The following is a 21638-nucleotide window of genomic DNA, read 5'->3' as shown; positions in this document are numbered from 1 at the left end:
CTTTTGTATGAACTTTGAGTGACAGGTTAATCCTCTATAATCTTCTGGGGGGAAAGTAGCGACGCCTGTGCTAATCCAAGAGGCACAAAGGGGAGCTCCTTCTTCCCCTTGTATATCACGTGGGTGTACATGCTTAGTGATGCCGAATATACAATGTTGTCCGGCTTTGCCACCGTTTCGGTTTCAGTTTGTGATCATGGCTAGAGCGAAATTACAGGAAAAATATTTTATTTTTCGCGAAACAAAGGATTGGGGATTGTTTTTGAGTGCTTCAAAAAGCAAAATCGGCCACTATCTCAAAATTTTTGAAATTAAGCGGAGTTGCCCTTTAATGCACGAGAGCTTGTGCTGCTTGTGCCGCCAAGATGTGCCCTAGAGCAAGGAGCTCACGCTTGTAGCCTTTCTTGCGGTACGCCATAAGGTGAAACAGAGTATACCAATTGCACGTTTTTTTTCCTGTCTCTCCAATAATTTATTTTATACGTGGTATTCGGGCCACTTCTGGCCGCCATGACAAGGAGCCGAAAACACTTTCGGTTCGTGTTTTTTTTTTTTTTTTTTTCGTATGGCAACCTTACCGCTTTGTTTCGTGTGTTGAGGAAATAAACGCAGTAGCCGAGTTTGAGACGTTCTTTTCCCCAGTCTTTCCTCTTCAATATTGTCTCCCTGCTTTTACCACAGTCTCGGGTTTTCTACATCATAATCTAGTAACTAGGGGTGTCGCGAACCAGCCGAGGTTCGAGTTCGACCAGGTTCGACTTTTTCGAACTTTTGGTGAAAAATTAGACGAACTTTGTATTGAGGTTCGACTCGTGTGCGCATGCTCGACAGGCTGGCCAGTTGGCTTTGGATTGGATGGTGATGGCTAAGGGATGAATTTAAGGCAGTGCTGATTGGTTATTTCAGTTAATACAGTACAAAAAATTAAGTCATTAACTTCTTTAGTGATTAGAATTAGTTTCTTTTAATCGCAACTGTTTATAAAATAAAATAACCCTTTTCATAAAAAAAAAATTCTCCAAACTTAGACATGCTTGTATCAAGGTCTGGCCACACTGTCCACAAAGTCGAACCTGTCGAATCTGGTGAAAAGTTCGAAGGGTCGAACCCCGAAAGTTCGACCTAAAATTCTGGTTCGACAAAAGTTCGCGACACCCCTACTAGTAACGTTGGTTCTAGGCGAGATAGTCATCGTCATTAGTAGGGGGGTCGCGAACCAGCCGAGGTTCGAGTTCGACCAGGTTCGACTTTTTTGAACTTTTAGTGGAAAATTCGACGAACCTTGTATTGAGGTTCGACTAGTGTGCGCATGCGCGACAGGCTAACCAGTTGGCTTCGGATTGGATGGTGATGGCTAAGGGATGAATTAAGGGCAGTGCTGATTGGTTATTTTAGTTAATCCAGTACAACAAATTAAGTTATTAACTTCTTCAGTTATTAGAATCAGTTTCTTTTAATTGTAGCTGTTCACAAAATTAAAATAACCCTTTGCATAAAAAAAATTTTCCAAACCTAGACATGCTTGTATAAAGGTCTGGCCCCACTGTCCACAAAGTCGAACCAGTCGAATCTGTTGAAAAGTTTCGAAGGTTTGTCGAACCGGTTCGACCCAGTCGAACCCCGAAAGTTCGACCTAAAAATCCGGTTCGACAAAAGTTTGCGACACCCCTAGTCATTAGGGAGATTTCGTAGACCGCGTTTCCCCGTCCGCTAAATCCTCCGCAACGAAGAAGCCGCTACTGCGCCTGCGCGCCGATGGCCTTGGCTGTGGAGTTCCGGGTATGGTTGCGGGTTGCGGAGAGCGTTGCAGGACGACGAAAACGATCTACGAAAACTCCCTACGACCTGTCAAGGTTCCAGACGGGCCTTACAAACGATGCTTTGGCGACATCAACAAGGCGCCCTTTGCTAATCGTTTAATTTGAGTTGAAATTCCTTTTCGTGTCTTTTTTAACAAGATATTTGGATGTCCAATGTGATACCGCTCCTAATTGAACACGTATAGACCGAAATATAAGCGCTAAAATGTCGTTGTATCCCTTTAAAAGATCGTGTTTTTTCAAAGTGAAAAATGACATCAGGGGAAGGAATAGGCTCACACTTTGGACTGTAGAATTTGTCTCCAACTGATTATAAGCAGTCTCATAATGTCAAATGAATGCTCTGGAAGCTCGCTCCAGCACCCGCTCGGCAGCACGAAAAAAATGCTCGGCACAGTTCATTTTTAGAGTGCCCGCTCAACTAAGGCTCAACCTGCAAGCCTGCCTTCCCTAACGTCACGGTTTGAAAAGCGCGGGATTATATTTTAATGCCAGTTTTGGTATCACTTTCACTTGCCGATTTCACTATTTTGAATTTCGCGATACGAAATAGCATACCGGAAAGGGCACAGGCCAGTGATTCCGAAGATATAGTTAGTTGGGGTAGCTCAAAAGATCGCCGAAGTACACCTTTTTAATGTTAGAGAGGTTAGAAAAAAATAAACATACCTCGAATTCTACCTAAAAAAGCGCAAAAAATACAAGGACCAGGAAGTTGACAGACGAGAGCGCTCTTGTCTGTCTACTTCCTCGTCCTTGTATTTTTTGCGCTTCTTTAGGTGATCATAAACCAACTAACCCAAATTGCTACCTCAAATTTTATTTGAAATCTAAAAAAAAAAAAATGATTGCGGTCAGTGTTGCACGCAACCTGTCAGAATGTCGCAGTTCATAAAAGCTAATCACTAATTTCTCAAATTGTATTGCCACATAATGTTGCTAATCAGCATTCACCAGATTATACTTTTCGTCTTTTGCCATTCCACCACTGAGGAGTGTTCGTTAGGGTACACCAGCTGTGTTGTGGCCATACCTCGGCAAACCTCACCCTCATGAGGGCCCTCACTCACCTCATCTTCACAGGTGAGGTGAGGGTGAGCGAGTTTCTGAAAAAGAAAAATTCATGAGTGTGAGGGTGAGTGAGGGCCGTGAGGACCGTGAGTGCGTGAGGGCGGTGAGTGCGTGAGGGCGGTGAGTGCGTGAAGGGTGTGAGGGCCATGAGTGGCGTAAAGGCGGTCAGTGGCGCGAGGGCCAAGAGTGCATGAGAGGTATGAGGGCCAAGAGGGCGTCAGTGCGTGAGGGGCGTGAGGGCGGTGAGTGTGTGAGTGGCACGAGTGCGTGAGGGGCGTGAGGGCCATGAGGGCGTGAGGCCCCCTTCAAACGGAGCAACTTTCTCAGCAATTTTGGTGTTGCTGGCGGGTTGTTCCCTAGCTTTCCCTAGATCGACACGAATTGCTGAGATCAGGTCCGGCTTGAAACCTTTAAAGTGGCTGCATCCCAATCAGGGACGCGATATTTTCACGCGATACCTTAGGCCGGTGATGATGACGAGAGACTTGGTTCTGGTTTGAAATTTATCCTTTTTGCAAATAAACGTGAAATTAATCATTTTTGGAAAAAAAAAAAAATAGTGCGTGAGGGGCGTGAGTGCCATGGAGAGAGTGAGCGGTGGTGAGAAGCGCACTCAACAGAACTAAACTGACCAGAGAGAGTAGACAAGACACACTGCTCCGAGAACAGGGTCATATGTTTGATACGAAGATCATATCAAATCACACACTAACTGATACCCGCAAGTTTTGAAAATTCGTGCAAATCTACCGTAACAATCGGGCAAGTAGCGACGCCTCCACTATTAATTTCTGTATTCACTAAGTGATATGGGCTCTCAGGTAAGCCCTTTGGTGCGACTCTCAGATCCTTTGAGGTTTAAACACATTTTCGAGGTTTTCGTTCCCACCTTATCGGCTGCATCTTACCACTAAAACTAAAATCTACACACCCTAACGACTGTACCTTCCCGTCAACAGCCGATAATAAAAAAAAATTGCTTTTTGCATTTTTAAAGCGCATGGAGCCTTTTTCCAAATGCGAGTTAGTTAGAAGTGTTCAGTGATGCGACCAAGTCTGTAATTAAAACTATACTTCTAAATTTTTCAAGATTGTAAATATTAATGCTATCTAAACACAATTCTGCACATTGTGCACCCGAGAAAATAGCCCCCCTCGGAGCACAGTGGAGGCTACGAGCCGATGGCTCCAATCAAGAAACGCCAGAGGCACAACGTCACGGCTTTCAGCATCTTTCTTTGGGTCTTTTCAGCAGCTAACCCAATTAACCTAGGGAGCAAACCGTGTCAATGCTCTTTTAGTATGTGTGTATGCATTTAGGTGCCTTTTAGACTTCCACTGAGCACTGACTTATGATTAAACCTTTACTTGGTGACAGGTTAAGAGTTCAGTACAAACTCCTCCCACCTTAGCAGAGCAAATGTTGGAGAGGAGGTTGTCTCCCCTCCAGCACTCGCTCTGCTAAAGCGGAAAGAGCTGGGAGGAGCTTCTCCTGAACTTTTAGCCCGTCACCGAATACTATAGCGTAAAAATGCAGTCTATCCTGGGACTGTTATAATAGCGACAACTGAAAAAAAAAAAAAAAGTAAAACAAAAAAAGTGTTTACGCCAGAAAGAAAGGGAGATGTCACTACCTTTCTTGTTCAGGAGCCTTACAATCAACAGGTCGCGATTTCGATTTCCTAAGTGCTTCCTTTGAAAATTGAAAAAAGACTTCAAGTAAGCTGTATGTGTGGCAGGGAACACCAACAGGAAAAGTTACATAACGCCGATAAATATTTTTGCGAAAATCCCATAACGCCATGCACAAAGTCCTGTATGCTTCTCCTTGCCCCCACAGCGTCTACCGCATGACAGTGAAGAGAGCAATAGTGAGAGAGAGAGGGACAAGCATGGTTGCTTGTCCGCTCTTCCGAGTTTGAAGGACACTGCTGGAACACCCTTGATTGTGTTATTTATCGTTCCTAAAATGTTAGCTCTGGAACAAAAAGAAAGCAACAAAAACCTCCGACGCATAAATATATTTACTACTGTGTTCTAGTTAATTGACCTACAGAATTTGATGTACTATTTTAAGTGGTCTTTCCCAAGGTGGATTTGTTGAGCAAATTTTCCAGTTTGTAACCGAAAAAGGCCACTGTGAGTAGAACTAGTAGAAGTTCCGTTCTGATTCATAAGAAAATTGAAGACAAGTGCTACAGAAAGTCTAAAAAATTTATTTACAGGCCTATATACAGACACAACAAAGAGCTCATTGCTTGGGCTTTGCTGAAGTTGTGTTGTCTTCTGAATCACTTTCCATCTCCTGATCCTGATGAAAGAAATAAAAAAAAAGAACAAAGAAAGGGGACATTCATAAAATATAATGAAATGTGAACATGTAAGTGCATATATTGCCTGAGTAAAGTAACTCTCCCGATCATGTCAAAGAAACGCTCAAGATTTTGTGTCCTACGAAACAATTCCTGTGTTCAGCATAGTTGTAACAGCAGATCACGAAAAGTCAGATGTTATAAGCAAATTGAACTAGGTACATAGCCAGGGTTTACTTGCAAATTAACAACAAAAATACTGTAGTAACAGTGATTATCTATTGTCTATTTGTTATGCAGCTGTAGACACCACCAGTAAAACTCATCACATTCCTGAAGAAACAATAATGTGAATTGTTTCATGTCTGCTTCCACTTTCGACGGCACTTCAGAATGGGGCTACTCTTTCTTAGCAGAGCGAGTTGTATCTAGTGCTTGCCAAAGAGCAGCTCTCATCTCAGAAGACTACAGGAAGGATGGTCACATATCTTTTGACCCCAACAAGGAACTGTTGATCTCTATTTAGTGGCTAAAAGGGCTTGGAACTAGCATTGCTAGAACTTAGGTGACTAAATACTGCCGCAACCAAATCCCCTTATGTATGGATCCTTCTTTGCTTCCTTCTAGGCCAGTGATCCCAGCAGAGCGGCTCTGAGCCCTAGTCCCGGTATGGGCCCACTGAAGCTGGGTTACAACCCCATGATACAGATGACAATATAAGGAACAAGAGCAGTGCAGAGTCCTACTTTTGGCAATGGTGCAAGGCACAGGGCTGAATAGCCCTCTTTTTAATACTGACTGTATCGGTAGACTTTCATGTAATAATAATTTAGAATTGCATGTTAAAAACACTGAGGTAGCAGGTACAGTGCACTGACCAAACTACCCCTCTACAGCAGTGAAGGCCTTATATCTCAAGGAAGAATGACCTCACAAACTAGCATCAAAGCTTTGACAAATTTGAGCAAAGCAGAACATACCTGTTGAGCGGCAGCTTCTTCCACAGGCCTTGTTTCCTCCGCAGCAGAGGTTGCGGAAGGCTGTTGAGAACTCACTTCATGATGCGCAGCTACACCTTCCTCGGGCTTCTCAGACTGCTCCTCGTGAATGGTTTTGTCGGCTTCATCGGCCTTGGAATCACTTGCCGGTTTGGCCTCCGAGGAAGCAACCATGGCTGGCTGTCTCTCCTTTGCCGGCGCTGCCAGGGCAGGCTTCTCGTAGACGGCCTTGTGGGCCCTCAGCTGTGCTGTAAGGGCCTCGACGCGTTGCTGGTAGAAGTCAAAGACAAACTGCGCCATCTGAGTCATGCCGGTCACCACAAAGGGCTCTCCTTGCGGGGGAACGCTGTTGGGCCGCATTGTGGGATGGGCCTGCACATCCAGAATTGTATACACAACACAAGGTGTCAGTTGCACTCGAGGTGACAAAGGCAATGAAGGACGGCTTTGGGCACGACACATATACACGTTTGCAAGAGAGGCTCCTGTGCACTGCCATTTTGAGCGATGCTGGCACCGCGTAACGTTTCTGCGATGCTGGGGTTCACCAGGGGCATGTCATCGGGGTACGCAATGACAAGATCGCGGCATCTGGTGTATCGCTGACGGCCCAGCATTAGTGACACACTAACTGTTTTGGGACGCAGGAGGAGGTATCCACACAGAATCGTAGCATCAAATATTGTAGGATGGGGCATCTTTAAGGGTTGGAGCTGACTTCATAATGATCGCAGCCTCTATTTCAGCACATCGTAGAAGCCAGAGCTGCCACACGCCCGTTATTAGATTAGTCACCCACTCACTCACTCACCACGACTCGCCAAGCGTCGCTCGACGCGCCGCCAGACGGCTGCTTTGGTAACTGAATCAGGAGACGTACGTTTCAACGTACTAGAAACGTAAAAAACAACGGGAAAAAACTCTTTTGGTAGTAACTTTTCTTGGAGTTTAGTACAAAATGAGGGGCGCGTGATGTTTCCTAAAATCTTTAGTTTGCAAGGTTTTGCGGTACAATTAATATTGTTTTAATACAACCATGCCTCAGCAAGGATTTCAGGTAGCGCGTCCCGACCTAGGCTCATCTTAACTTCAAGGCAAATTCGCGGCGCGTCTGCTGGGGAGACGGGGTGGCTTCCCTGTACCTCTTTCCACTGTATCTGTTTTGGCTCCGAAATGGCCGATTGAAGCCAAAATAGATGTTAGGTGTGGTTCCTCGAGTGATTGCTGCAGGATTAATGGCGGCATTGTGATCGCCTTTAGGCAGTTCAGCTGGGCTCTTTGGAACGCATAGTTATGAAACAAAAATATAGATGGCGCTTCGAACGACACTTGGCGGACTGAAGGGAGTGAGGGGGGGTACCCCCCTCCGCGGGAGTTCCATAACTGAGGTAATCTAATAACGCTACACACGCCCAGCCATCGTTGATGCAATGGCCGTGCGGCTTCTGGCGCATTCTGATGAGCGCTTTGAGCTTCAGATATTTTTCGATTTGTTACTGGTTTAGGTATTTTATTTAATTGTTTGTGCTTTTTGCGGTCGAAGACAACACCTGTTACATTTTAAAATTATTTTTTAAATTTCTTTCTGCGCTTAGTGGTGTATGCTTCAGTAAGAGATGCTTGGCAACATTGTACGATAAGCAGCAAACATCCTGGCCGGAGAGTAGGTCTGCCTCACCTCGGCATGCGGTTCGAGGTTAAACCGGGATCTCACTTGCAAAGGTGTATACAAAATGTAAGATCACCAATTTCGTCTACATTTCTATAATGGCTACAACACTCCCGTCAAAACTACCGGGATGCTGGAGTCCACTAATGTGCCTTCTCAATTCCAGTGGCAATTTTTCTGCATTCAACACTAATCTGTGTAAGCTAACGGTGCTACACAATACATCCTTTAAGTGAAGTACAGTGATGTCTCATTAATATTGTCACAGATAATGATGACTAAGAGTCTTATGATGCAAAAGGCAACCTTGGCCAAAGAGCGTCAAGCTCTTTGGCCAAAGTTCTCGTGTGCTATATCGGAGGACGCTTCCTCTCCCTCTCTTTGCTGACATTTGCGGGCGTTATGCTGCAGCTTATAGCCGAGTGAGGTCACGTAATCTTTTCGCCGTAGTTCCTTCGGCTGCCACTTGGGGCTGCAGGTGGGGGAAAAAGCTCGACTTCTGCTTTGCAATTATGCAGCGGAATCGTGACATTTTTAATGAAGTAGGTGTTTTCTCTATCCTCCGGGACATGATAAACAACGTAAAAATGACGAGATGCAAATTCTTTTAATCATAAAATCGTTGCACCACCCTTTAAAAACACATGCAAAGGAAATTTTTTTTTTCTTTTTTAAGCAGCCTAGATGGAAAAAGAATGTTATAAAACAAATTTGCAACGAAGAAAAAAAACTTTTTAGAGCTATTGTGGCGCAAAACAAATTTGTAGTTGGCACCTGCAGGAGTCACCGCGGGTCACGTTGTAGACCTGTGCGCCGTCGTGCGGCGCCGCTGCCGCCTCAAAGTCACGCACCGCTGCACGCTGAGCATGGTGCGCCGTAGGTTCAACGCGTTTCTCCACGCTGCTGCCGCCGCCGCCGCGCAAGTTTGCTCGGATTGCCGCCGCCATCATCCGACTGGTGCACAGGTCTATCACATCTGCTTGCGCTTTCCGAGGAGCTTCCTTTGGGCTCTACAAGTTCCCTATTAATCTTCGTTTTTTGTTGCACTTCGAACAAAGATGAACAAGTAATTTTTAGAGACCATAGGAAGCTTCTGAAAGAGCGCAGGTACCACATGACAAATAGCGGCCAGTCACGTGATAAAGAGCAACCACTTTTCTGCACCGCCCGCGGACGCGAAGTGCAAATTTGTATAGCGTTGTAAATATAGCTCTAAAAATTTTTATTTTCCGTTGTGAATTCGTTTTATTACTTCCTTTTCCCAACCAGGCTGTTTAAAAAAAATGTTTTTTCCTTTGCACGTGTCTTCTAAGTTAAATGCAATCAATTGCTAACAAGAATGCGTACAGTTCTGCTGCAAAGATACTGGCTATTGAATTAAGGCATTCGACTCTAGAAATATTCTCCGAGTGCATGGCACATCCAGCAAATGATAGAGCCTCAGCACCACCTGTGTAAAACTGGGAATAATCAGAATATTTTGCCTGTAATCTTTGAAATTCTTGAAGGATGATGGTCGGATTGACAGTGTGCTTATTAAATTTTGTAAGAGACCAGTCGCAACAAACTGGCAGTCTCTCCCAGGGGGCAATACAGTGAACTGGCTGAAGGAGTGTCACTCTATTGAGGGGGATCAGAAGAGACGTGTGATGTTCCGCGAGTCGGAGACTTAATGGCCGCACGATGCTGGATTTGTTTTCGAAAAAGCTGGAAAACCTTGAATGTTTTATGGCAGAATATGTTGGATGGTGAGGGTTAGCTAAAACCTTGTAGGCATATGTCATGTTAAAATATTGCCGTCTTTTATCCAATGAAAACTCATTAGATTCTGCATACAAACTCAAAACTGGGTATGTACGGAAAGCACTCATGGCAAGATGTAAACCGAGATAGTGATCCGGGTCCAACATTTTAAAAGCTGATGGTCTCGCTAATCCATATACTATGGCCCCATAGTCAAGATGCAATCGCACAAGAGAATTGTACAGGCTAAGAAGACACATTCTATCCGATCCCCAGGACCTGTGGACTAAAACTTCCTAAAATGTTCATACTTCAAACACATTTTTCTTTAAGAGACTTCAGGTGAGATATAAAGGCGAGTTTCTTATAAAAAATGACGCCCAAAAATTTATGCTTCGTTCTAACAGGCAAGTGTGTTGCTTTAAGTTTAACCTCGCTTCAGAGGAAGCGAGGTTAAACTTAAATTACATAAGGAAAATAGCACACATACCTTTTTTTCTAAAGAGAACTTAAAACCATTTTCGTTTGCCCAAGTACCTAGTTTATTTAGTGCTAACTGAAGCTGGTGTTCACAGCTGGAGGTATTACAAGAGGAACAGATCTGAAGATTGTCTACATACAATGAATATGAGATTGACGTTGGTAGGACCCTGGCAATGAAGTTTATCTTGACTGCAAACAATACAACCCTTAGGATACACCTTGGGGAACTCCATTTCCCTGAACAAAGAAATCACCAGAGTACAGCCCAGTCTAACCTGGAATGTCCTGTCTGTCAGAAAGTTTTTCATACAACTCAGCATACGACCCCAAATACCATAGCTGTAAAGATCCTTAAGCATTTCAAACCGCCACATGGTGTCATATGCTCCGAGTCAAAGAAGAGAGAAATGCAATTATATTTATGCACAAATGCTTCACGAATAAGTGTCTTCAGGCGGACCAGGTGGTCCACTGCAGATTGTTTTTGACGAAAGCTGCACTGGTTATTTGCCGACAAATTTTCTAATGGGTACATTAACCGTCTCTTAATGAGACTCTTGTATGTTTTTGCCACGCAGCTAGTGAGTGCAATAGGTCGGTAAATGGAAGGAAATGCTGCGTCTTCGCCAGGTTTCAGAAGCGGCACAATATGAGCTCGAGTCCACGCCTGAGGGAAATATGCCTTCTCCCACAGGAGTTGAAAAAAAGGAGGTTTCTGAGTGACTCATGCGAGAGCTTCCGAAGCATGGCATAGTGCAGTGCATCAGGCCCTGGCATGGACATTTTTACATCAAGAGCCTGTTTGAGCTCACTTACTCTAAAAGGCCCATTAGGTATGTGGCTCTGAGTTAGCCCCCGACATAGGAATAGTGCAACTCTCTGTGCGAGAATTAAATTGTTGGAATTCTGCAGAGCTGGATACGCTGTCGAAATGCTGAGCTAGAACATTAGCAACATCTTTGATGGACCCCAGAGGCAAGTTAAATACTGGGATGGTGAAACAGCAGTAGTGGCCTTTGACCTTTTGTATGCGATCCCAAACCTTTTTAGCCACAACAAAACTACTTATAGAAGGGAGATATTTAACAAGAAAACTCGAGTTCAAAACGGCGTCATCTACATTTAAAGAAAAAATATGTCATCAAGAGCCGTGCTGCGGAAGCAAGGTCAGCAAAACAAATATATGCTTAATTTTGCTCTGTGATCTTGACTTTTTAACGCAAGCACCGTTTTATGAAAATTATGTGGTTATGCAGGTGCTGTGTGAAGTCAATTAGCCTGCATGCACAATGACAATCGTTACCCAGGGCAGGTGAGAAATTTAGCCAGTGAAGTAGGACTGCTAGCACGCGGTACTGATACATGACCGCACGCCAATGCGACACTCATCCAGATCAAAACAGCAAACTACCGACGCCGAACACCCGAACAACTAAGTTGAAGAGGAGAAAGACAGCAAAGGCAAATCAAAAGACGATAAAAGAAACGACAAAACATACAATAGGCGGCTCGCTGTTTCTAGAAAACGCACATATATAAAAAAAAATTAAATTTCTTCAAGCAGCGTTTAGGGCACTGGGCGACTGGGGCCGCAGTGCCGTGCTCGTTGCAGCTTCGCCTCTTGGTGCCTTTAGACCTCAACTCTTGGTGCCTCCAGACCTTGCCACAGCAGAACAAAAGCGCTGACAGCCATCAACTTTTTGTTTTTATTTTGATGTTTAAGTCTGCCTTCTCCTTTTTTGAGGAATATTGCTTAAAGGGACACTGACAGGGTATTTATGCTCGCTGAGGTTTTTAGTTTTACGTGACATATGAGAGCTCAACTACCCAGAACAGAATTTGCGGCTCGAAATTCGGTTTCTTTCCGCCCGAAAACCGCCGATCAAGAACTGGCCGGTTCGAGTCTCGCTCACTCTCTTTTTCGCGGTCACGGGCCGTTTTCTAAGGTATCGATGCGACCACCAAATTTAATCAAAGTCGTGGGTCACTGAAGGCACACACTCATTATTAAAAATAGAAAAAAATATGAAACCCATTTTTTGTGGCTTCTAAAAAGCTGTAAATACGTTGATTAAAAAAAAAAGTTCCACAGACAACCGGAAGCATTCTGTGCGTTCGTCATTTCGCGTATCGTGGGACTCGCGGGGACGGCGATGGCAGCGGACGACGGGCGTGGGACCTCTATTTCAGAACTGTCGTTCGCGGTACCGGCGAATTCTGTCTACCGTTAAAAGAGAAATTTGGGAGTGATCAAAAGAATTGGTATTCATCCCGTACGACACGCCCGGCCACCAAGCCGATTTGCACGAAGACGTCGCCGAGCCGTTGATCCCTTCTCGTGGCTGAAGACATCGCTCGCGCAAACGTCAAGCACGACGTGTCTACTTCGAGTTCAATATGCACGCGTACGATTTCTTTACTAGGTGCGAATGTCCCCAAAGCGTGGTGCTTCCCGACTTCGACCCAGGAGTGCTTTTGCTAGAGAAAAATCGACAGCAAACTTTCCAACTTACAGTTTACCGGCTGAATTGTTACTAGGGAAAGAGATCCTCCAGAAAAGCGATGCGCCAGTAGCTCAGTGGGAAAGACGTCCGGTTTACACGCGGTAGCACCGGGTTCGATCCCCCGTGGAACTTTTCTTCAAACATTTTTCGATGTTTACATATATATATATATTTTTACAATCATCACTGAAGAAACAAACAAAAAAATAACGAACTAATGTTGTGGACGATACTTCGCTGATTTAAATGGTATGGGATTTCCGTTTTGACACCTGCGAGCTCAATGTAATCACTTTCCACAAAATGCAAGGAGCATATAAATCAGGTAACGTCCGCTTTCCGAGGTGCCGGTATATGTTCTACAGGAATTGCAGCCAGCCGTTGGTCCCGATCCCGTTGATCTTTCGGAAACTCTGTCGCACAATGCCACTTTTTTTCGGATTCAGGAAATGTGAGCCAGCTCTTCACGCAACATCTTGGGTGTATTCTTTTCGGAGCCGATCATGGAAATTCACCACGGGCACTTACTACTCATGTCCAACTCCTCAATGTACAAAACAACTCATTTTGGAGTACAGAACAACGAGCGGAACAAACATAACTGCAAAAAAATCGCACGGCGAGCAGTTCCCGCACGCCCCATCGCACGCCGCATGTCCTGTCGTCTGCTACCGAAGAGGAGAAAAAAAAAAAAAAAAAAAGAAAAAACGCACGGTAGGGTGTAGCCACGTGACTTCCGCCACTCACTCTCTTCTCTCCACTTCTCCGACCTCCGTCGGGTTTCGGTTTCGGTTTCGAGGAGTTGCGTCTTTTGGCTTTATTAAAAAAATACGCTACTCTGTTGCAAAATATTAATTGGGTAGTCCTCCGACACCATAATGAAGCGCCTGGCAAAAAATAAAATTTTTTTTTTTGGGGGGTGTCAGTGTCCCTTTAAAGGGGCCCTGCAACAACTTTTTGACTGATTTTTAATTTGCACCGATCCTGAGCGCACTGAACATAGTAACTTAATGAAACCTTTCTTTTCTCAAATTTCGCTTTATTTTAAAAGTTATAGGCAAATTAGAATTACAAAAACAAGCAAAAAATAACGTCCTTCATGACGTTGTAGGTCCTGGCTTAAGTGGCCATGAACTAGAGGAGTGATAGTGAGCTCATCCAGTGCTCACAGCTGCCGCACTCCGTGTCGATAGCTCGAGAGGGCGCTACTAAAGCACGTGTTGGATAGGCTGTATGAAGCGGGCGGCCAGGGCGGCTCACATTGCATTTGCTGCACGATTAAAGACTAATTCGGCATAACACTTCATTGGCCACAAACGACAGCGAACACAGGGTAAATATCGGTTCAAAACGGAAGCCACTTCGCGCTGCCATACCACCAAATGGCAAAATCACCAGCCAAGCCCGTGCCGAAAGCCTTCGGAACGCTCGGAACCGGTCAGATCCTAGAGCCGGTTTACGACCGCAGCGCCGCCGCGTACATCCGGGACCTTTCTACGCACGCCGTTCGTCAACACCTCGTCCCACTAACCCCTTCTAGTATGCACCGTTTTTTTCGCCGCTTGGTGGTGGGTATGTTGATGGGGCATCTCTTGTTTCCGTACCTTTATAAACTGCATTTGTTTCTTTTCTGACCTAAAATACTGAACAAAAACTATTTTCATACATAATTGAAACGGTTTGTGACACTTATATTTTGTATCTCGACTAAAAAAGAGATTTTAGCGGTTGCGACCGGTAGTAAGCCCAGGACCAAAGACGTCACATATCGCGCGCTTTCGCCAACGCGGGTCGCCCTTGTAGGTGAAGGAGGTTTCCGCGTCAATCGGTTAAAATATGACGCACTGATATTTAGTTACTCTCTCCGCGCCCGCTGGCTCGTCCGAACCCCAAGAGACCTGGAAACCGCAAAAAAAGATAAACGCTTAAATATGATTGCAGGGCCCCTTTAACAGCAAGAAAAGAAAATACACAGATGCACACAAATAGCACTTTAGTGTTTCGGCATTGGCAGATATATTCCGTTTTGCAGCTATGGACGCCACGACCTATGTGAGCCAATCCATAGTTTATAGCTTGTCTCGCGACGTTGCGCTCGCCACTAAATTTAGCGTGTTAAGTTTCCCCGCTGAATTTAGCGGGGAAATTGATGTCACGTGACCTCAGCTTCGTGCGACGTCACCCATGGACAAATTCAGTGGCAGGAAGAGAGGAGGAGGGTAGGATGTTGTTGATTACGGGCTTTATGGCGCAAAGCTACTATGGCCATGCTGCGCCAAGGAGGTGGGTAGGAGGAGGAGGGAAGAGGATGAGAAGGGAGAAGAGGATGAGGAGAAGGGGCAAAGGAGAAACATACCCTTCCCTCCGTATCCTCCCCTCCTCCTCCTTAAGAGCAGCACTCTAGTTTCGCATTACAAAGATTCGTAAACGTTTTTCCTTTTTTTTTTTCTTCACTTTTTTAAAAAATTTTCTTCTCAAAATTTCTGTTAGTGCTTTTTATAGGTCGTTTCAACTTATATGCATTTGTCTGGGTAAATATGGACCTTAACTTCGGAAACTTAACACGAGGGTTTTATTTCCCATTCGACTGATTGACAAAAATATTGAAACTCGCTCTCGCTTGTGCATATATCGCAATCACAATATGCGTATGCAGTCTTTTCAATGCAGTTTCGCCGCACCGAACGTACAAGTATTTATGAGGTTACACGCAGGTGGAACTTACAAAAACAGTTGTTTATAGCGGGGTGGGGGGGGGGTGCGATCTATACAAGGGTGCAACTTGTAGACTGGAAAACAAGGTGTTCGCCAATCCAATACTCCCACTAAATTTAGAGTGGAACCTGCGTGTAATATTCTCGCATTACACTTTCGTGTTACACTTCTTTAAAACAACTTTTTACAAAACCCTAGACCCATATAAAAAAAAAAGAAGGGGGATTAATGGCTAACGCACACCAGCTCTTTCAATCTGAATGAGCATCAAACCGTCGTGGGGTCATGTATCACTACTGCGTGATGCACACTAAAAATCTCAGGCTAGCTAGCGGTTGCACTGCACTGACTAAATTTCTCATTTACAGCTGGGAGCCAAGTTGCCCGTTGAGGCAGACTAAGTTCTAGGCTGTATAAACATACAGACAACCGAGTTTTTTCTGCATAGAAGTTCAAGAAACCCCAGTTCACAACATTGAAACTGTCTAACCTCCCCCCCTTTTTGCCACCCACCTCCCATGGAGCCAGCCAGAGCTGGGTGGGCCGCTGCAGCAGCAGACTGAAGGTGGGGCCCAGCTCGAAGCAGTCCCGGAAGAGCGCCGTCCGGGCAAATACGTAGAGGCCTAGGCGGGCCCTGGACATGGCCACCACCAGGCGCCTGACGTCACGCAGGTGCCCCACGGCACGGGTGCGCACGAGCGAGAGGAGGACGTAGTCGTTTTGCTGGCCCTGATACTTGTCCACGGTGGTGACCTTGAGCGGGCAGCCCACCAGCGGGTTGTCCTGGCAGCGCTGGCGCACCACGTCCCGGATCAGGTGCTTCTGGCCATTGTAGGTCGTCAGGATCGAGATGCGCTCCGCCGGGTAACCCAGTAGGCGCATGTACGTGAACACGGCCACCACATACTCCGCCTCTGCCAGGTTCTGCAGACGGTGAAAGGAGAGAAGACCGATCGGGATCCTCGTCCGTCTCGAAGTCGCACAAACGCAAACTCGTCGTCGGGCTCGTTTGATTTACCTGCACCGGCTCGCACCAGTGCGGAAAAGTGTAGCGCGGTGCAGAAAAGTGGAGGGCAACATATGTTTGGTTGTTCTTAGATACGCTGTGCTCGTGAATCGAATACGGCGGTATGAACCGAGCGCAGTAGGTGCAGGAGGTGTGGCTAAATCGAAAACAGCAAATATTGTACTCAATGATCTATAAAGGCCGACTGGTAATCCTGGAACTTGGTACTACTGCACCCACACTTGTGCAGTAGAAGCCACGAAGAAAGATAATAGACTGCACTAGGATCGCTGGTATTCAACGCAATTAAACTACTTAAACGTCACAGATGTAGCTCCATACTGCTGTTCGACGTTGGTCATCCAGATTACAGTTACTTAGATGGATGCCAGCGTGCCCCCTATAGGTAGTGAAAGTTGCGAATAAAGCGAAGTGGATGTCCACAAATAAGCCAAGTTTAACTACGGTGATAAAAGAGTTTAGTGACAGCGGACAGGAAAGCGCTTAGAAGACAGAGAGATTATATACAAAAAGGAAGTAATTAATAGGTGACCTCCTGGGCAAAATGAGGCTCCTAATATTGCCCTCTCCTCTTTGCTGAAAAAAAATGAGCCGATCCAGCTCAAGGATTAAAGGAAGGATGCAGGTATGTTGCAGTTGAGATATTTCTAAAAACAAAGAAGCTGCCGAAGGGAGGCGAACACGCAGCTTCGGCATTAACACTCACCTGATAGAAGTAAGGATTGGGCTCGGACTCCCCAACCCCATTGAAGTCGCCCACGTCTATGAGCTGATAGTCGAAGCAGAATCCGGCATTTCCCGTGCGGTATTCCGGCCACTCGATGACGTGCGGCAGGTTACCCAGATCCTTGTAGCGCCAATTGTAGAGGTCGCACAGGCTTGGCCTTGACCTCCCTTGTCCGTCCAACTGAACCACGGGGACACCGAGGCGGACAAAGCGCGTGAACAGCGACTGTTCCATGTTGCAGTACTTCTGGAAGGCCATGTTCTTGACGACGGGTGGGAGCTGGTGGTGGTCGCCGATCATGATCCAGCGCTTGAGACGGTTGTAGCCGTCCTGAGGGGTCTGCAGGAGCAGCGGTATGAAGGTCTCAATCTCCAGGATCTGTGCCGACTCCTCCATGAGGATGTTGTCATACTTGAAGCCTAGTTCCACCAGTTCCCGGCGCTTGAGGGCAGCGTGGGTGCAGGTCATGGCAATGACCTTGGCCTCCTTGACCAAGAGGTACCGCGACCGATCAAGGCCGCTGCGGAGCAGTTCGAAGGCCCGGAACTCGTCGAGTTGGGCGAATATGTCCTTGATGTAGCGGAAACAGCTCTCTGCCTTCTCCATGTCGGCCTCAAAGGAGATGCCGTGGAAGAGCGGCTGAGGCGCGTTGCTGAAGAACTTGCCGAATGGGAAGTGCTCCTGGATGCTTTGTGGCGTCTGCTTGCTGTTAGCACTCAGCTTCACCCGGCTGAGAAACTCTTCCCAGCGCGACAAAACCTGAAATAAAGTACAACTTGCATGAGACATCAAGCACATTATTTGAGGATAGTCAAAAGTACATTTGAGCTCAAGTGCACACAATGAAATAAGCCCCTATAAGCCCCAATGATAAGAAGGTATGTTAATGCATAAAGCATCAAACAATGTCTAGAGAACTTGTCCTAATAAAAAGGAGAGAATGAATGTAGTGGCCATTCTTTGCAATCATTAAAGATTTAGGAGAGAATATCTGCTGAGCAACATGCTTGCAGTCCTATAACAATCATCTTGAACGTGCGGGATTTTAATTACATTTGCTAAAACCGTGCCAAACAAGCACTAACTGTCAATCCTGAAATGCCTGCAGGGAACAGGATGTGACAATTTAAATGAACTTGGCGACTAAATAGCCACCTCCTGCCATCTTAAATAGTTGGTGCTCTCTAAAAGCCCATTCACACAGTTGCAACCTCTTAGAACCTGGTGCCTTGGAACCTCTTAATATCTCTTACAACGAGAGGACACACTGGCACCATCTATTGGGTAGCAGTGTAAACTTGGCGGTTCAGCATATTTGCTATTTCTCTTGCACATTATCCTTTCTTTCTTGGCTCGAAAAACTTTTGTCAACATTATAAACGAGCCTTTCTTATTAAGTATTACGCATATTTGATCTCGGAAATCCCAAAAAACCGTCGCTCTTGTGAAATGCAGCTCCAGGGTCACTGCATAGATGGCGCCAGAGTGCCAGTGTGTTCTCTCGTTCTAAAACATTTTGAGAGGTTTGAACAGCTCTCGTCTCTGTTGGTGGTACTCGGTTGCAAGGGTGTGGACGGGCCTTAAGAAAAGAACTGCCACGCGACTAGTCAGGCACACCATCAGTTCTGCAACTGAGTAACAAAGTACAATTACCTGATACAAGTAGAAGTAGCCAGCAGTCTCACAAGTATACGAAACATCTCCTGTGACTCCCAGGCTCTCCTGCAGACGGCTGACCTCCTCGAGGAGCTGCAGTCTTTTGCCCAGGACGTAGTTGACCCTTCCGTAGCGGCTGAAGTCCTTCTCTGTCTCCAGTGCCTCCTCCCCATGGCCTAGACGCAGTAGATGCCGCTCGTCCATGTCCAGCATCATGATCTTCTCAAAGAGCTGGTTGAGGGCCTGGTTGGAGTGCGTCACCAGCAGCGTCCGCTGGTCCGGGAAGTTGTGGTACAGGTTCGAGATTATCTGCACGGCCACGTCCGTCTTTCCCGTTCCAGGAGGGCCCACGATGATGGTCAAGCCCGGCTGCATTCCAGCTCGGATTGCCTCCACTTGCGTTGGCGTGAAGGGCACCGCATTCTTCTTGGCCCTCTCGCTTGGGTATGGGCCCCTGCTCTTCGCGACGTGAGGAGTCACCAGAATCTTTTCCTTACTGCGGGTTTCTTCGGCCTCCAGTTTGTCCTTTGGCTTCTTTGACTTTGCAGCCACCTGCTGCTGCTTCACGTCGCAGAATGTCACCTTGAACGGCGGTTCGAGTTTCCGGGGGTCGTCAACGTCAACATGGATGTCGCATTTTTCGCCGAAGCTCGCCCTCAGGTGATCCATGTTCAGGAATGTGTCGTTGAAGTTGAGCGTCGCTATCTGGTTGCTCATCTTGGAGTAGTGCGCCGCACCCGGATCGCCGTAGCCGAGGATGATGTCGTGCAGCCAGTCGGGCACCACACACTCCGTGTTCATCAGGTCCCGTATCGTCTCGAGCACCGCTTTAAAATTGTTCTCTTTCGGCTTCCTCCGCATAAGGATGTTGAACGTTTCGTAGACGTCCTCGGTCCCTTTCACATTCCGGTCCATGTCCAGCTTGTACTGATTGCAGTCCATCCAGACACGGTAGGTCCTCGAGTCTCCGGGAAGCACTGGCTTTGGCTCTGGCCCTTCCTCGATGACTCTGCCGTTCAGGTCCAGCAGCCCCTCGATCTCGCAGCCCCGGACGTATGTTAGCCCGACCTGCGGGACAAACGGTTCCTTGTAGTTGTAGGGAGTTCCAGGGGTGCAGACGGGCCGCACGGTGATCAAGAAGCAGACGTCATGTTTCCTCAGCGCTTCCCACTCGGCCTTGATCTCCCTTCGGACGTTGAGGTGAACCGTCACGTCGGCTCGCACCTTTGACGGCTGCTTTTCGCCGATGTTAGGCTTCCCGACTTCAACGATTGCAAAGTTGACGATGGCCTGCGCCATCCTCGCCCAGCCCCCAAACATGACACCACCGTCCTCCGTCTGCCAGGGCTTGAGACGGCTAATCGCGTCCTCGATGTCCTGACGGATCTCGTAGGTCGACTCGAGTCGGAACAGGTGGAAGTTACGGAGAAGGTAATCGTGAAGCGTCAAAAACTGGAGGTTCAGCTTGGGTAACGCCAGGCACCCTTCTCCGGAGAAGTACTCCGAAGGCACAACATTCTCGTCCCAGATGATTGTCTCGGTCGGGTAGAGTGGCATCTCGTTGAGGCTGTCCAGCTGCGACTGGCGCTTCTCATGCCGCGAAATGAGCAGTTCCTTGAGGAACGAGTGGCTGTACGGGGAGCCCTCACTGTCGGACTTTGGGGCGGGCACGAGAAAGAGGGAAGCGGCGATCGCGTGCAGGTCCTTCGTCTGCAGAGTGCCAAAGTGATTCAGCAACTTTTCCCGTGTGTCTACGTTGGCGACGTTGCACAGCGCGAAGCGCCGGAGGTCGGGAAAGCCCTTGAAGGCTGCCTTCTGGAGAGCCGTGATGCTGTCGTAGTGGATCTGCATCATGTCGTGGTCTTTGAGTTCCTCCCCGGTTTGGTCGCTGATTTCGAACCTCGAGTAGAAGTTGAGTCTGTCCAAAAGCTGGCTGAAAAGCCTGCCTTCCTTGCGTTGCGCAAGAACCGACAGACGGCACTGGACGACCAGGTGCGTGTTGTCCATGATGGTGTTAAAAAAACGCCGAGTCGGAAGCAGGGCTTCAAGGTCGATCATCAGCTCGAGGAAACGTTCGCAGTAGTGGACAACTTCCATGGCAGGCTTGTCTAGCTCGGGAACGTCCTTTGTCGGCGGCACAGACTCCAGGTATTTGAAGAAACGGTTGATGAGCTTCGACAAGAACTCGCGCTCGTACACAATTTTCTTGTAGGCGTCTTCGTCCAGTTTCTTGTCGTTCTTCTCGATATACGCCCAAAACTTCTTGAGCTTGGGAAAACGTCTGAACTCATACTCCCGCCGTTCCGGGAGTAGGGTTCGCCATGCCGAGAGAGAGACCAGCCGCTGGATTTGCTCCCTGATGAGACTGACCTCCATGCTGTTAAAGCAGTGGATAAGAAAGACCAAAAGCGCAGTTTGCTCCCGTAGCGAGAACGTGAAGTTTTCGTCCAGCGCGCTCTCCATGACTTTCCCGAAGAACTCGGGAAAGTGCTCGGGCTTGCTGATGAACGTCTGCCAGGCGGGAACGCGTTCGCGAAATTTTTCGTTGACCATGACGACGATGGACATGAGGTGAGCCGAAGACGCGCTTTTCGGATCGTAGTGGGACCACAGGTAGTTCTCGAGGTACTGGCTGAACTCGAGAAGCATGACTTTACGGATCGCGAATCCGGAGCCGAGGATCTCTTTCTTGTAGACGTCTACGATTACCTGGGGATCGTACTGCAGCCATGACGATTTGTTGTGGGGCACCCAGTAATCTTCGGCGAGTTTCGCGATCGTTTCCGTAGCGTCGGCACGCAAACCCGGCGATGAATAGACCGCCATGTCTAAACAAACTGGGCACAGGAAAATGCGACAAAGAACAAATAATGCCTACCCGTTTTTAGAAATCTAGTTTATTATAAAGCTTAA

General features: G+C 46.9%; 1 protein-coding gene across 1 annotated transcript; it reads right to left on the bottom strand.

Annotated features, from left to right (window-relative positions):
• Positions 1-5087: 5087 nt before the first annotated feature.
• On the bottom strand, positions 5088-21562 carry LOC8027256 (RNA helicase aquarius). Its single transcript, XM_029993069.4, has 5 exons — positions 18723-21562; positions 17049-17828; positions 15829-16239; positions 6184-6573; positions 5088-5202 (listed from the first exon to the last, which is right to left on the bottom strand). Exons 1-5 carry the CDS (start codon positions 21549-21551, stop codon positions 5143-5145), a joined length of 4470 nt encoding a protein of 1489 aa, XP_029848929.3. The 5' UTR covers positions 21552-21562; the 3' UTR covers positions 5088-5142.
• Positions 21563-21638: the final 76 nt, after the last annotated feature.

This window comes from Ixodes scapularis, unplaced genomic scaffold (assembly GCF_016920785.2).
Source record: "Ixodes scapularis isolate PalLabHiFi unplaced genomic scaffold, ASM1692078v2 PGA_scaffold3__209_contigs__length_174095766, whole genome shotgun sequence".
Classification (NCBI taxonomy): Eukaryota; Metazoa; Arthropoda; class Arachnida; order Ixodida; family Ixodidae; genus Ixodes; species Ixodes scapularis.
Note: the sequence above shows the minus strand (reverse complement) of the source record. Positions and strands in the feature narration are given on the sequence as shown.